This window comes from Zootermopsis nevadensis, unplaced genomic scaffold, assembly GCF_977971745.1.
Source record: "Zootermopsis nevadensis isolate Lab colony 2312 unplaced genomic scaffold, Znev_1.0 Znev_ptg000017l, whole genome shotgun sequence".
NCBI lineage: Eukaryota > Metazoa > Arthropoda > Insecta > Blattodea > Termopsidae > Zootermopsis > Zootermopsis nevadensis.
In genome coordinates, this window is record NW_028259149.1 from 1,382,247 (window position 1) to 1,399,445 (window position 17,199).

Consider the following 17,199-nt stretch of genomic DNA (forward strand, 5'->3'; position numbering starts at 1 on the left):
TGAATCTGGTAGAAGTATTTTTTTAAGAAAGAGCTCACTCTATCCCCAGCTACATGTCTGCTACTCACTACAGCTTATTTCCATCTGAAACCTGTCAATGTGTCATTTTGACATGACAGGAGACCTACAGAACATGAAGCTGTTTATGTAATAGTTTGCAGCAACAAGTTGATACAATATCATTGACGTCAAAAGTCCCCATCATTCACCTTCACATCAGTTTATTTTTACATAATCTCATTCTCAAAGTATTACAAATTAAATTCACTTATGGCACATTCTATGCTTTGAAAGGAAAATGTCCTATACTAAGTGCAAAGCAAATTAAATTGAATCTTCAGGTATCTGCAGTAGTGCAACATTTTAAAGTATACAGTTTAATAACCAGGAGCTGGGGTAGCTCAGTCAGTACAGTGACTGACTACAGATTGGTTAACCAGGGTTTGATTCCTGACATGGGCAGAGGATTTTTCCTGTAGCGTCTGTGCCCAGACAGGCTTTGAGGCTCACCCAGCCTTCTGCCCAATGTGTACTACAGCCGAGACATGACGCTGACCACTCATCCCTATCTGATTCCGAGGTTAAGAATGAGCAGGAGCTATATCTCCTCTCCTCTCAAATGCCTACATTGTGTAGCAGGACAGCTTAATTTTTTACTTTTTTTTACAGTTTAAAAACAAGAGCAAGAGAAAACAACCTTCAGTCACTTACCTCTCGTGCAATTTATTTAGGACTCCAAGTTAAATGATGCTTACAAGAAACCATTCGCATTAGAATACTCACAGAACAAATGCTAGGCCCTGTTCTCGTGTTTTGAGAGAATGTGCTGAAGCTCCTTTGCTTATCTGCATATGCAGTGGGGGGACTCACCTGCAGAACCAGAATTTCCTTGCTCCCCCTTCATTCCTGGAAATCCTCTCTCTCCCTTTGTACCAGGCAGGCCTACCAACCCCTGCAACACAGATTGTGTTCGTGAGTTCTCCTATAAAAATTATGTTGTCTCCTACAAAATCAACTGCAGTACAATGCTCTTTCACATTTCGAGAGAACTAACCCCAACCACTGCTTCTAACAAGTGCAGCAAGGCCCCAGGAGAAGGAAGGTGTTCAGTCCTTGTTTAATCAATTTAGCTGCAGCACTGTTTTCTTTCATGCTCAGAACCAAATGTTGTGGTCGAGTGGTTAGCACTCCTGCTTTGTATTTGGGAGGACCCAGGTTCAAACCTTGGCCCAGCGACCGGCTATCCTGACAGAGGTTTTTTGTGCTTTTCCACAGTCCCTGCCAGGATAGTACCTTAAATTAGACCATGACCTCTTTCTTCCACATCTTTTCCAATTCATTATCCACTATCATCCTCATTCAATGCTATATAATCTGAATTAAAATTGGTTCTTCCCATTTATAGAGCAGTGATGTCATCTACAGTAATTTCCAATAATTTGGTATTATGCACACTGAGTTCGTTTATCTTTTTCTCAAAATATATGGTGATTGTTCTATGTAATATGGGTGCAGTATATTTTCTTGGATGTAGGTAATAACAATTACTTCCTCAACCTGATCGACAGGCTAATGGGTGAAGCCTCTACACCTGAAAATAAGTCTAATTCTATTACTCCTGCTGAAATAAAGTTCTCACCTCACAAGAAGTATCGTATATGCAGAATTAAGTTTTTTTTTTAAACTTATCACCGAAACTTCTTTTCTCGCCCATAGGCTAGTAAGCTTGTTTTGGATGTGGAGAACATTAATTATCAAACAACCCTTCGAAGGCCCCTTTGGTCTTGCCAGCCATGTCTCCACCTCTGTTTGCTTCTCATCCTTTAAGGGTGAATTCAGAAATTTTAAAGCCTCACACTGACAGTGATGGCAGTAAAAGGCGTAACGCCAGACAAGGAAAGTGTCACATACTTGGGAGCCTGGAAATCCTTGCAGTCCTTGGGGTCCTGTGGGACCTCGCTCTCCAGGACCTCCGAGGGCTCCAGCCTCGCCAGGGGGTCCAGGTGGCCCCGGGTCGCCCCTTTCAGCCGGTTCCCCTGGGGGGCCCTGAGAACCAACCTGACCCTGTGGACCTCTCTCTCCCTGCCGACCTGCAAACAGTGATTACACACTTTTGTTTTTAGGTTTTCTTGCTCTGTAGCACGAGTGAAGAATGCTTTCAGAACCAGTCCATGTCTCTCTGTTGGTCATGTTTTTCCTATGAGGTAGGCAAACCCCATGAACAGGGTTCATTTTTTGCAACAGTGGGATCTGAGGTCATTGTCATAACACATTGCTGTGAAACAGTGAACTCTGTGACATCTAAAGAACACCTTTTGAAGTGTCAGAGACGAGATGAAAGGATTTAAAATATCTAATACTACAGAAAATGCAAGGCTCTTCTTTGGTTGCTATTACTGCTACCATCTCAAAAATTAATATGACCACTATATCGATGTTCTAGATATCAAGGAATTTAAAATTCTGTCTGTAACGTGCATGTTCTTGATATAACATTTATTGAAAATCTGTAAATTTGTCAAACATTTATTATGATGCTGGCAGACATGCATTAATGGCACTTTTAAAAATAGGCCTAACTGGAAACCATAGTTTGAAAATCTTCTGTCAATTGTGCTGTAACGGCAGACTGCTGAACGTGATAAATGCGGAGCAAGGACAAGGACGATTGTATAGCTCTATGAGGTACTGTTGTTAGAGAGGCTATGTAAACCTCACTAAAGCACCTGAACTGTTATGTTGTAGCAAACAAGTGTACTCATAGTGATTTGTACTACATGCTTCCTCTGATAGACTATGTCTATGAGAGAGAATCTTTTGACTACATCACTGGAAAAGAAATGGTATTGTGTTGACATACTCTCTGCAGACACCCCCCCCCCCCCCCCCAAATAGCAGCAGTATGGCATGGAACGATATGAAAGTAAAAAAGTCATTCTCAGATAACCCAAACAAAGGTAACCAGTAGTTTACTGTACTTTGTATTGTACTGTGAAGTGCATCGTAATCATTATAATTAGTATGCTTGAGGTGCGTACCTGGAGGCCCCTCTGGCCCGACGGGGCCCAGTCCACCCCTCTCACCCTTCTCTCCGGGCAATCCAGGTAGTCCCCTTGTACCGGGCAGACCCTGCAGAGAACAAAGTAGCACACTACTGTAGATATACAGTATACGCGTGAATCATGCACACAGTTATAATTTCCAGGTGCATTACTGCTTAGTGCCCCATGGCAAGTTCAAATAGAGCCTGCTGTTGTATTACTGATTTTATTTCAGAGGAACATACAAAAAATATATTTCTCTGTGATGCATTTCTGTAATTCTGATCTTGTTTATAATACCCAGTCAAATAGTGCAGCATTTGACTGGTTTAAAACAGCATGTTAAGGGGTGTAATCAAACTAGAGTGGTCCTTGGATGTCCCCTGATGTATTTTTGAGTGTCAAATTGCAGCACTGGTGCTTCTAAAGACACTGCTGTTAAACATAATCAGCGTAGTAAAAAATAAGGAATTATGACAGGAAATTCGTACAGGTCTTTCCCTATTCAACATGGATACAGTTCTCCTAAGAAGAAAGGTGGCTCGGTCCTTGGGTTGAGCTAGTTTTGAAAGATGTTTTGATTTTGAGGCACTAAAATTGAGTGATTAAAATCTTTGTCATTTTAAATTACCTCATAATTATTTTATAAGGTGCAAAATCTTGTTAACCTTTTGAATACTAAATACATTTAATTACCCATTATTGTGTCACAAGAGATGTTTATTTTCCCAAAATTTTGTTAAATGGACTAAGGAGGCTTTGAAATACATTCTATGATGGCTGATTAAAATTCTATCCTGAGTAAAATATCATGTATTTCCATAGGTTTTCTAATGGGCAGATTCTACAGGCTTGGGATATCAGTACTGACAAATATGAATGTACTCTGTTATTAGTAAGGAAATATAAGCTGCTTTTGAGCTAGAGTGCATGCACTGACATTTCAAAAACTGGCGATGCTTTCAGGTTTCCTCGAGAAAGACACAAAAGAAAGCCCCTTTGTTTTAAACGAAACCTCTGCATTATATTTATGCAGTTGAGAAACGTTTTTCCCAATGCCACCACAACATTTTTTATGTAGAAAATTTAAATTGGTCTTTTGCTGGTCGCTTATGATGCTTGTGTGATTTAAATACTGTCAGAAATTATTCCTATATAACTAATTGATTCATCAATGATAAATGTTAACCTCTCCCACCTTAGTTCAGAACTAAATGTAATTTACAATGTGCATAACAGTATACTGGGTGTATGTTTTCAAAACCTTTTATAACCAAGAATCATCTTAGCACAGGTGTATTGTAAAGATGTCTGATCCAGCTTCAGTCTGATCATTATCCATGCGTGGGAGTCTTGGATCCTTGTATATGCTAAAACATGTTGAAAAATGGAAATAACATACAAGATATTTGAGTTTGTAGAGGTTAAAATATTTTATGCACATGTTTTTAAAGAGTTATTAGACAGCAGTGGTCTAGCAGATCACTGTATTATTTTAGTGGTAACATGTCTATACTCACCACAAGTCCTGAAGGCCCTGAGTGTCCTTTATCGCCCTTTGCGCCAGGTGGTCCCTGTAATAAGGTAACATTAATTGAGATCCAGAAAGGAAGGAAATGACATGAAGAATGTAGTTTATTTTATTAATTTATTTATACTTTATTTGACGACACTTTCATTTTCTGGACTACGTAGCATCAGATGATAGGCTTAACACATTTCATATTGTCAGTGGCATATAACCAGTTTCACTGGCTTTAAACCATCAGTTGATCAATTAATGAAACGGTAAACCATTCAGGAGTTGGTGCTCAAAGATAACAAATTGTTTCTGAACATAAACAGAAGTTACTGCGTACATTCAATTTTTGTTACTAAAGATTGAAATAACTTGAAATTATCATTTTTTATAGCAAGAATGGAATCCTCGAAGGTATGAGGCTCCTTAAATATGTCAGAGGTAGTTGAGAAAATTATTAGTAGGCCTTCGTGAAGGCCTTTTAAATGGTGGGACTTAGTTGTGGTTTATTTAGCTTAAATATGAATCTCTTACTGATTCTGCCCTAAGTTATAAATTCCTTGACTTTTACAGAACACAGTGCTTCATTACCACATAGGAAACCACCACTGGTCACTTTTCTGTCTCAAAAGAATCCAGTTCACAACCTCCTGCCAAATTTTAATTCTTTAAGATGCATTTTAATATTATCCCACCATCTGCACTTACGTTTTTGAACTGGTCTTGTCCGTTCAGTGTTTGATACATATTTGATACTGTGTCTGTACTTACAGGCAATCCATCATGTCCTTGGGATCCGACCTCACCACGGGGTCCAGGACCCCCAGGAGGTCCAACTGGGCCCCTCTCTCCTGGGAACCCCCTCTCACCTCTTCCTCCAGCTGACCCTGGTATTCCTGGTGGACCCTGCAGGCCTGGCTCTCCATCTTTACCAGCTGTTCCTGGATTGCCTGGAGCTCCTGGCACACCCTGTGACAGAGGAGGAGAGCTGTGTTGTCGTCCCACAGATGTAAGTACTATATATACACATTTCAGTAATATTTTTCTTTCTGGTTATGTACTCCCAAACTGAGAAGTAATTGCTTCGAAAGAAACTTCGTTTTTCTTCACAAAGGGGAGTGCTTGTTGGCCTTTGTGACTATTTATCAAAAATGTTGTAGTATAAAGATTGGGCAATTCCATCAGTAATCGAAACAGAGATGGTGTTGGAATTGGGAGTGGCTGGTTGCTTACATGCCTTGCACTTATATTTTATAAATTAATCCACTAATACTTATGCTGCTAGTAGGAAATAATTTCATATATTGATTTTTCAAATCCGATAATCCTAACCAAACTTTAAAAGGTCACTGATTTTTTCAGCTGAATACCAGAGTGTTGACGCTGAAATTAATGTCCAGGTCTCTGCTTCTTTCTGCCTTCCATAATTCTTTACTGCATGAATTTTTTATTACTATTACCAAATATTACTTGATGTCACACTATGTCAAATATAGAAGAAGAGAAGTTCTTGTTTACCTTGGACTTCCGTTGATTTTTACGGGTGTGGTGTTTTATTGTTGATGGCAAGGCTTTAAAGACAAACACGAGGCAAAGTAAAAACAAGGTTCAGTGTAATAAGCAATTTTGAAAATTAGGGACATTTAAATGAAACCACACTTTAGTGAAATGTAGTTTTGTTGAGCTGGATTCGGAGTGTATTTGTGATGATCATGGTGCGGATTCACTTCACTGAACACAGCATACTCACCTGGAATCCTCGAGGGCCACCAGGGCCAGGGGCTCCTCTCTCACCATCAGACCCTGGTGGGCCAGGAGGGCCCTGTATTCCGGGAGCACCATCTTTACCCGCATCACCCCGTGGCCCTGTTGACCCTGGGGGTCCAGGTTCCCCATCTTTCCCTGGTTCCCCCTGCAACAAAAGAGTATTACTGTCTCTATCTGCATGTCCATGTTACTGGAAATCCGTTGCTTGAGAAGTTTGCTCTGTTAGTACGCACACAGTCTGTAAACAGATTTATCAAAAAAATATCACAGGATTAAAAATACAAAATTGACATTCAATACAATTAAATCGTTTTTAAATTTGGATGGTTAATAGATGGTTAGTAGATCTACTGTCATACAATTTTTAAGGATCCTACATTTAACAGCATTTCCAACTCACATGGGCTGATTTACATTGGTTTATATAAATGTAAAGAAGTGCTGAAAAAGGGTGATATGTGACCTAAGGTAACATGACCTTGTAATTTTTTTTTTTTTAAATTTGCGTACACTGTAAGAGCTAAGTTGCCTTCGTGCCTAAGATTCACACCAAGAAGCCTTTTAGGTGGCGTAGAGATATACTTCGAAAACTTGGCACTAAATGGAGTTGAGTGAATGGTTGCTTTGAAGTCTGATGTTCTTACCTTACATCTTCCATATTCATCAGATAAGATGCTGGGTACACCCCTCAGGTCTAGATGCAGGCCTCTGCCAGGATTTGAATCCTCAATATCTACCCATGGCCAATCACATCCTGACCGATCTGTCTTGGCTCATACTTTTATTGTAGAGTGGGGTTAAAAGCATTCTCACCAAATGTAACCAGTTCATGACCGAAGATGGCTGTCTTCTGGGTTGTTGTACCATGTAGAAGTTACCTATGTTTCAGTGGTCTTGCTGCCTCCATCATCAGGGTGATAAGTGGCAGCAAGTACCTCTGAAATATCGGCAAACTTCTACCAGACTACAACAACCCGAAAGACAGCCATCTTAAATCCAGCCACCATGGAAACCTCAAATCTCACAACTTGTGGTTGCTCTAGCTTTGAATTGTCTTTTGCCTTGCAAGTGTAATTTACCAGGGATTCTCACTGTGTCTCTATTGCTTTTACTCACCGTGAAACCCTTATCTCCCGGAGGTCCTAGAGGCCCTGGTAATCCTTGCAGTCCCTGAGGTCCCTGCTCACCTGGCTTGCCATCTGCTCCTTGAATTCCTCTCTCACCAGGGTTACCTGGTTTACCAGGAGGTCCAGTCCGTCCTTGTGTTCCTCTCAGTCCCTGTGAAACACACGCCCACTTATATTGGAACTGCAATTTGATGATTCCTGCAATAAGCACTGTCTATCTGAAAATAGTATCGGCTGACAGTCACGTGGTTACACGGCACATTGCCAGTTATTCTGTTTCTGAATTACCTCACATTTCATTCTGTCGCTAACCTACTGGATTGTACTCTGAGCATGACACATTTGTGATTCCATGCTTTAACATTTGGTGTTAAAATAAACAGATGACAACAGCACTAAATTTTCTTACTCAGTCTGGGGTCTGCTACTTCACACACAGGTGGAGATAGGGATAATTCAATTGTGAGTAGTTATGAGATTACATTCCATGCTAGTGAACATTTTCCAGGCCCTGGAAAATACGTGTGCAAGAAACTGTCCTGTCAGGTTTTCTACGTAGTACATCCCAACTTTTATATTTTCAAAGAAAAATACTATAATGTTAGCTATGGGCGCATCTGTCTACTCCACCATTTTCCAAGGTTCCCACCAATCTGCAATTCACAGATCACTTTCAGATTTCCTTGTGTATGCAGGAAGCGAGCAGAAGTGATACAAAATTTTGGAAGTCCAAATGTTCACAGCACAGAACACAAGAACCTTTAAGTTTTCCTCACAAACTCACTGCACAAGGTAGACAGAATACAAGATAGAAATAAAGAATGGACATGGAGAAGTGATGAATTGCAAGTCCATGGATAATAGTACAGCGCTCTGACTATGTATGATTAATTTTTCTCCATTACGAATCAAATGCCACTCACTTCTGAGATTTTGTTGGCTTGCCTCCATCTCGGTTGTTTGCTGGTTTATACAGTATTTTGTATTTGTCGTGTCACATACCTGAAGTCCCGGTGGTCCCGGTCTGCCAGGGTCTCCCTGAGAGCCTTTCACTCCCTGAGGTCCAATAGGGCCCCTGTCTCCTGATTGACCTGTGTCGTACAAATATCACCAACATTACGCCAATGCCAGGAAAATAACAGATCCTAATTGATTCACAACATGATGCTGAATATCAGAATTGGTTTCAGAAAGCTCAGGTATATGATCTATAATATTTCCTGTTGCTTTTTATGGGCTTGAAATTTGACCTTTCATCCTACAGGAATAACAAAGATTTGTACATAAGAGGGAGGAAGTAGCAGGAGAATGTTGAAAATTTCACCCTGAGAAGGTTTGTAATTTGTACTCTTCACAAAAATATTATTAGGATAAGTGAATGAAGAAGGATTAAATTGGCAGGACATGTAGTATGCATGGGAGAGATGAGAAGTGTTTGGTCAGAAAACCTGAAGGAGAGAAAACACTTGAAAGACTTGAGCATGGGCGGGAAGATAGTATTTAAATGGCTGCCGCAGAAGCAGATGGGAGTGTGTAGACTGGATTCATCTGACTCGTGATTGGGCCAGTAGCAGACTTTTATAAACAAGGTAATAAACCTTTGACTACCATGACACACAATTGAGCTTGTACTAGCTTGTTAAGGTATATTACATTTCATAGAGTGGTCAGTAATGTGATCTCCAACATTTAATATCTCGCCCAGCTTCGCAGATCGGACTTACCTTTAGGTCCAGGTGCTCCGTCAGGTCCGGGCAGGCCTCTACCACCAGGCGCCCCGCGCTCTCCAGCCGGACCCGCAGAACCTGTCGGGCCCCGCAGTCCTCTCTTGCCTCTCTTTCCCTCCGACCCTACTGCACCAGGTAGTCCACGTGGTCCCGGGGCGCCTGTCTCTCCCTTCATTCCTGACTCACCCTTGAAGCCACGTTCTCCTGGTATTCCCTGCAAGTGACGATAATATCGTGGCAGAAAAGCAGCTGGATTATGACACGAGAAACAAAGAATATGACGGATAGGGCACTGTAGTGTGTGTGTGCAGCTCTTAAGCTTTGATTGGTGCATGTACTAAACACTAACACACAAGCAATTAGAGAGGCACTGTGCAGACTTTAACTGTGGACACACTGTTATTTGGAGTTGTACTGGTGTGTCACAGCTGGGGTTTATGTTGTACTGTGGTTGGTCCCACTCATTCCTAACGAACCACCACTGGGAAGCAGGAGATGGAAGATAGACTTAAATCCTGTTCGTATGACTAAATACCATGCAGATGCAATGTCTGTTTTTAGAGGTCAAATAAGCTTCCATAAAAGTGGAGAACGTATAGGGCTCCTTTTATATTATCCTACTCAAGACAGTGTCAGTGATATCAATGAAAATTAACAATTTGTACTCATTCTTACATCGTACACAGATGAATGCAACTTCATGATCAATACGTAACCACTCTTTTTCACTCTATGTCATTTTAAATTTAAAATGAGCTGAAAAATTTTAGAGAATTAATTAATTTAATTTTACCATTTTTATATACCACAAATAAAGTGGATTTGGTGTTTTATGTATGCTTATAACCAAGCATAAACTCCTCTTATCAGCATTATCAGCTGCAGTACCACATTGTATGACTCTCCTAACATTTCAAGAGTTCACTTACTGGACTCCCTTTTACACCCGGAGCTCCTGGACTTCCATTAAGGCCTGGGGGTCCTCTTGCTCCTGGAAATCCTGGAGGTCCTGCAAGCCCTATTGCCCCTGGGCTTCCTTTTTCACCTGAAAGCCCATCCTTGCCAGCTGGACCCTGTGGTCCCGATTCTCCAGGCTGTCCCGGTCTTCCCGCCTCACCTGCAAGGAATAAATTCTCTCTCAAAATGGCCGTCTTCTGGGTTGAGTCATGATGGTTCATTGTCCTGATGATGGAGGTAGCAAGGACCTCTGAAACGTCAGCGAAACTTCTACCAGACTATGTGGCGTTACAACCCAGAAGACAGCCATCTTTGGACTCACTGCCATGAGAATCACAAATCCTTCTAAAGTTTCTGTCTGCTGTGTCAAACTTGATGGATTAAGGGCCAGGTAAACCCTGCCACCTTGTGAGCAATAAATAAAGGTAGCGCTTGTAAAAGCGAAGGTACCTGACCCCATACATAGTGGTATCTAGAGGTTGGGGGGGGGGGGGGGGGGCTCTCATGCATAAGTTGGATATGGTCAGTTTCTTGCTCTTGCCATTGGTCTTATGACAGTCACGTTCAATGGGATGATTTGCTAGCATCGCAACTTTATAGCTCTGTCATTCACCTGCCATCTTTGAATCCTAAATAATTCTAGTCCAAATAGTAGTGTGTCCTTGATAGTGTTAGAATTTTTATTGAGCTGTATGGTGTCACTGTACACAGTTTGAACAACCTCCAGCGTCAACTTTTGCAGTTGTTCTGGATTTTTAACTCTTAACCATCGACAGTTTGAGAATGTGGCAGAATTATTACATTATTTTTTTCACAGAATACGGCTTGCAGTTCTCTGTACCTTTTCATCTTTAATCTGCTTGTATTTCCATCTTTTTTATTGGTTGGTCTGGGCTGTTTATGTCTGGACATTTAGTCTGGTGGCATTTTCAGAGAGTACACATCACCAGTTACAAAACTGTTTTGACTCGGCCAGTCTTGTCTATACATGAATTCGCTTGCATGAACTTCGAAATAGGATACCCAAATATTTAATAAGTGTTTTGGGTACATGCAAGAAGGTCTGAATGGCAGTGAGAAACAGGCAAATGTTCAATTGAAAGTGACCAAAACATGTAATGTGCTAGGCAGAATGGCAAAACCAAGGAGTTTACCCAATGAAGGTTTTGATTCTCTACTGTAAATGGTGCAAGTAATTGGTTTTGATCTTGTATTCTACTTATTTTATGTTGCCCCAAAAGTACAATTCTAGTGAGCAAGGAGGGCAAGTGTTCCAACCTACTGCCCTAGAAAATGGTCGTTTAATCATTCAGACAAAATGCATAATGAGGTTTAGTTTCATCAGGGTGTCTCGAGTTTACAGTAACATTCAAATTTCTGGTATGTCTGGGAAAATTTGTGATGTTACGTTTGATTCCATAAGGAAAGAATACCCTACCACTCTACTGAGTATCAGTTTGCATCACATGTTCACATGCTGGTGTGGTGTGTTCAGTGGCGGTGTCATGGCTCCATATTCTTACATTTTGTCTGTGGCCATTACCTCAGGTGGCCTCATCGATGAAAATGGCAAAAAGAGTGTATCTTGATCAAGTCATTTAGCGAATTGATGTCTTCCACAGTGATCTTCTGACACTGCGTAGCCTTTCGTCCACCATCACAGTTTCACGCGTGACTCATCTGCACGAAGTGTAGTAAACAACTACTTTTGCCTTTTATTTCATGCTCATCATATCCATATATCACTTGAGGAAAGTTCCGTCAAGACTGTGTCATAGTGCATTATTTTTCTCTGCAGAAGTCTTGGTTCAGTCACAAGAAAGTGTGATTTGTGATGAATAAAATAGCACTGGGACAAATTTTGTTTAAAGTACTTTAGTCTTCTGCTGCCAGTCACAATTTCATAAGAGGTCCACATTCGTCTGTAAGCCCCCTGTAGTAGGTCCCTGTTATTATTTTTGGTTCACACACGCTTTGAACTGCTGTGCAAGAGAGTCTTCAAACTCACCACGTGGCCCCTGGAGTCCCTGGCTCCCTTTCGGTCCCTGAGCACCCTGGTCACCTTTGATACCCGGACTGCCTGGGAACCCAGGTGGGCCTGGCTTCCCAATGGCTCCCTGCAAACAAACGCCGTTGATAAAATAAGATCATCAAGGTGTCAGAGCAATATTATGTTCAATCTGAAAATTTCTTACCGGAGATCCTGGAGGTCCTGCAATGCCATCAATACCACGCAGTCCAGGGGGTCCGGGAGGTCCCTCTCTTCCTCTCTCCCCTCTTGGACCGGCAGGACCCTGAAGTGAGAAAGGAGCTCATAATTTGGCACTGGGGCATAATGTTTAGTAATGTTCACTTATTTAATCCTGGTGCTAGCTATGTTTGCTGTCTGTCATTGTCTACTTATTGTTACTAAGAATGTAAATACCCACTTACTGTTTCTGAGCATGGCAGACAGTATTAGCTTATTAAGTGCTATTTTAATTCCCAAAATTTTTCTGTTGTTCGCTACTGCCATTTGCAAAGTTTTCTCATTGCTTTTGGTTCTTATCAAATGTTTTTCATTGTTATTGGAAATGTGTGTTTATCATTATGACTCACCATGGGACCAACAGGACCAATGTGTCCTGAACTCCCCTGCGCCCCCTTCTCCCCTGACGACCCTTGCTCACCCTTGGCCCCGTCCAGGCCTGGAAAGCCACGATGTCCCTTGATCCCTGGTAGTCCTGGCATGCCGGGTAGTCCCCTAGGCCCAGGAGGGCCCTGTGACCCTGGCTGTCCTGCTTCACCATCATCACCAGTTTCTCCCTAAGGACAGCAAAATGGTAGCTAAGTCAGAAGACAGTATCGCCAGCACAGCAATATTAGACATTATTTATTTGTTTGCAGCAGGGAGTATTAGGACCTAGATTAGATTTCTTTCTTGTCAAAGTATTAGCTAAAGGATGAGATGGGTGAATGTGTAGCATTATGTGGAAACAGGAATTGTCGACCATCTGAACAACAATAAAGTTCCCATGGAAAATCATGTAGTTCTGCAGTAGGTGTAGTGACCCACTAAAACACTCTGTTTCTTTCTGCTTATGGCCACAGGGCCCCATAGAGACATTTGTGTCTTTGTATTTCCAATCTCGTGGCTTGCCATGCTGCTGATCTTACTACAGAAGTTTATCAGAACCTTGAGGTTCCTTGCATAATGAGTTACAGTCACTTTTGATGTTGGATTCAGGCAAGAATTATATAGCCAAAACTACTGGATGTGTGTAAAGCACTGTCTGATTTCCAGCATTGATTTCAGGCACAAAGAGCTCCTGTTTTAGAAAGAGTCTGTTCAAATGTATTTTCTTTTCCCAGATCTGAGCCTAAACTATTTGGTCTGGAGATAGGAATTAGCTCTATCTAGTGGGCCCAACTGTGTAGGAACCTGAAGACGGAGATAGAGTCCCATCTCCGAAACTTCGTTTTACGTTTTATATTTACTAGACGATGGATAATATCCAAGGAAATTTTTATTCAAATGACTAAACTATATAGGCTAATATGGTTCCTTCTGTAGATATCAAGATATATTTAGGTTGATTCCCTTATTTTTCAAAGAAGGACAGCCTTATCATGCAACTGTTTTTTGCGTCTCTGCTTTCAGATAACTTTTAAAGTAATTGACAGGCTTTGGTGAAACTCTGAAATGTTCGTAGAAGTTACTTTTCTGTTCAATATAAAATAACAACATGACATCTGAGTGAAGTCTAGCTTTTGGTTTGCTGATGATAAATAATGAACAGTTGAGGTGGATATGTGAAATTTTGTATGGGAACAAATCATAAACATAGACACCCTACAAATTCAGCATGCAAATTATGTTGTTAGCATTTATAAAACTGATGATGGTGTGAAATGTTGAGGTTATGTAAGAAGAAAACATTTACATTTTTGGAATATGTATTAGGCCTTGTAGAAATAATGCTCAATGATTTACAACTAAATAATACAGTAATTAAGTTGAAGTTCTTGTAGTTGTAAGTTGTAGTCTGCGATACCCTTCTATATTTAAATCAATGAGCATGTCCTTCTGTACCTAGTACTCACACCTAAGTTTTGAAATTGGTTCGTCTCGGTTACTCACTGAAAATGCTAACCGAAACACAATCCTTAAAGAATCACCTCATACTGTGATACATGTACAACATGTCAACTGTGAAAGAAAAATATCTGGTGTTGAAGAATATCTGAACAGAAAAAGAACTCACGTCTTTCCCAGGCAGACCCGGTAGCCCCCTGGGGCCTGGTGTACCTGGTTGACCTGGGGGTCCTGGCTCTCCTGACTCACCCCGAACCCCCTGGAACCCCTGTGGACCTGCAGCACCTGGTGGTCCTGCAAGATATGAAACTTTGTGCTTGAAGAATTCTTTGGTGACTGCTTGACAAGGTGGCCGAAACTAGCAAATGCTTTAGCCAGGTTCCAGTTAATTAGGGCTCTGAATTTATGTACAAATGACAGATCTGAGGCATCAACGTGTCCTAATAATTTCTATAATATCAGACAGTGGAATTATAAATGCACAATTTTAAAAACTTTATTGTATAAATCAAAATTGCAAAAGTGACTACAGAAACATTCTCGCACGCACAGCGTGTAACATAAGAAAACTTCTGAAATTATTCTTTCAGGACACATGACATTTGATGTTCAGATTATGATAGATCTGTAAATTAGTCAAATATTGTCAAAATCATGTAGGATCTGAGGTTTTCATGACGATGAGTCTTAAACGTCTGTAAACTTCTACCAGACTATCTTCATTGTCAAAATCATTATTACCATTAAAAAAAATATAATTCTTTTTGTTTCAGTCTTCATGTAAAATGTAATTTGTTTGAAAGTAATTAGATCCATAATCACAGTGCATATGTTGAAAATGTAAACTTTACAAGATATCTTATGTTAAAAAAGTTGAATTAACAGCTGAGGTTTAGAAATGTGCATACATCAGAAGAGAGACAAAATTAAAATATATTCACACTTTTGGGCTCTATTTTTAGGAATACCTTCTACACTTTACATACATATACAGGTTATCCATGTTGCGTAATATTTATCTCTTAACATCTACGTCTTCTGTCAGACTTCATAATTGAGATATCGAAGCTCATTTCAGTAAAGTGACTGACTGCAACTTTGATTATGGTGATTTGACTGGCCACCCACGCAGTTCCCTTTGTAAAGGGTAAAGTTAGGGGGTTTTCCCCCAGGGGCAAAATGGCCAGAACATGAAAGTTAACCATTCACCTCGATCTAATGCCAAGGATAAGAAAGTATGGGTCTCCATTCCCTGTACATATTCATATGTGGTATTTAAGTACTGGAACAAGTTTTATTTCTTACATTACAAGATAAATGCTGATTAATGATGTCAACTGCCCAAGAAGATTTTATTGATTGTACTTGCAGTGAACGTCTTGTGTCAAGTAATGTTACAGTCTTAATTGGCCAGATTTAACCAAATTCATGTTTTGACATTGAATTTTCTACAGTGACGTAATCCACCTGTCATATGGTTAAAAAGACACGCTACGTGTTGCACACAGCCACGGTGGTCTAGCGGTTAGAACGCTGGCCTTGTAATCCTGGGGTCTCGGGTTCGATTCCCGGCGGTGCCCGAATTTTTAACTTGTGTTGGGCAAGGCCGTGGTCTAGGCAACACGGAGTTTTCCTCTGGGGGCTTCCCCGGTTTCTCCGTGGCATCCCAACAATTACTCCATTCACACACAGAAGAAGGCAATGGCAAACCACTTCTGGATCATCTGCCAAGAACGTATATGAACAGGTCCCAGTCCGAGAAAAGGATGGAAGGATCCTGTTCATATGGACCTGTCGTCAGACAGAACACCCCCCCCCCAAAAAAAAAAAGTGTTGCCCATATTTTGGAATTCATTCAAATACGCCATCAGAAAGGAAAACACCTTCAAAATGAAACAACTCTTGGATTAAATTTCATTGGTTATGCAAGAAAAGGTCATAGGCCCTTAACCTCCGACCTCCCTCGCAAAATATTCTTACCTGGAGGTCCACGGGGGCCGACAGGCCCTACCTGAGCCTGCAAGTACTGGAAAGGGTCAGGAGGAAATCCCCCAGGTGCTGTAGGTCCTTTGTCTCCTGTTGCTTGAGAGAGGGCCAGTTGGTGGTAGTAGCTGGAGACCTGTTTCAGTATTAAGTGCTTTGCGTTACATGTGGAAGGAATTAGTGCATTGAAAGTGGTGATGTACCCACATAAACAAATTAATGAAAATTTCTCAGACCTTAAAAGTTATCGAGGATGTATCTGACGAAGAGGTCTTTGCTTAAGTAGATCATTGGCGACTGGTACTTAAAATTAGAGAGCTCAAATGAGATAAGTGACCTTGACATAAATACGTTTTCCCTGAATGCATTTGGTTAGTGGTACATTTAATGTGTTAAATTAGAATTAGTGGTGAGACCATCTTTGAGGAAATCTGCAGAAATTAGAATCACTCTTATGAAATACTCACGTCAGGCGCAGGTCCGGGAGGTCCTGGAACCCCAGGGACTCCGGGTGATCCGGGTGATCCAGGGAAGCCAGAATCTCCTGGTCGGCCCGGCGTCCCGGGAGACCCCTGGTCGCCCTGAAACAAACACAGCGCTCAGTCCACAAATTAATCGTGTCTCCTCGTTTCAGTGGTCTCCAGATGCAACAAGGAAATGTTAAAAACAGACCGGTTAAAGTCTGTGAGACGTTTTATCAGCTTTGCATTGCCGTTCAGAATTGAATACTCCAGTTAGGAAACTCGATGATGTTTTGTTTAACACAACCATTAAAACGTATCATAAGAACGAAATTAGCTAAAATGGGAGATACCAGAAATTAATTTCAAAGTTTGCCCTACAAGACGATATGATAGGCGGCTGCCCCGTTTGGGAACCCTGCAGTGCGGAACGACGCTTACCCGAGGTCCAGGTACTCCGATAGTCTCAGTGTTAGTTGTCTCTACAGGATCAGGTCCTTGTCCAGGAATAGGCCGTACCTGTAACATCGAGACAGTTTATC

At 41.1% G+C, this 17,199-nt stretch overlaps 1 protein-coding gene across 2 annotated transcripts in view; it reads right to left on the minus strand.

Moving 5' to 3' along the window:
• LOC110840376 (uncharacterized) overlaps nt 1-17,199 on the minus strand; it is a 55,910-nt gene that overhangs the window by 12,769 nt on the left and 25,942 nt on the right. For both annotated transcript variants that reach the window (XM_087350001.1, XM_022085351.2), the window contains 17 exons: nt 17,099-17,176; nt 16,664-16,777; nt 16,194-16,332; nt 14,383-14,507; nt 12,737-12,943; nt 12,334-12,432; nt 12,147-12,255; nt 10,111-10,298; nt 9,179-9,395; nt 8,457-8,545; nt 7,444-7,605; nt 6,311-6,472; nt 5,332-5,529; nt 4,562-4,615; nt 3,039-3,129; nt 1,912-2,090; nt 871-952 (listed from right to left, as the gene is read on the minus strand). In XM_087350001.1, coding sequence (XP_087206127.1) covers nt 871-952; nt 1,912-2,090; nt 3,039-3,129; nt 4,562-4,615; nt 5,332-5,529; nt 6,311-6,472; nt 7,444-7,605; nt 8,457-8,545; nt 9,179-9,395; nt 10,111-10,298; nt 12,147-12,255; nt 12,334-12,432; nt 12,737-12,943; nt 14,383-14,507; nt 16,194-16,332; nt 16,664-16,777; nt 17,099-17,176 — 2,293 coding nt within the window. The remainder of the gene's footprint in view (nt 1-870; nt 953-1,911; nt 2,091-3,038; nt 3,130-4,561; nt 4,616-5,331; nt 5,530-6,310; nt 6,473-7,443; nt 7,606-8,456; nt 8,546-9,178; nt 9,396-10,110; nt 10,299-12,146; nt 12,256-12,333; nt 12,433-12,736; nt 12,944-14,382; nt 14,508-16,193; nt 16,333-16,663; nt 16,778-17,098; nt 17,177-17,199) is intronic.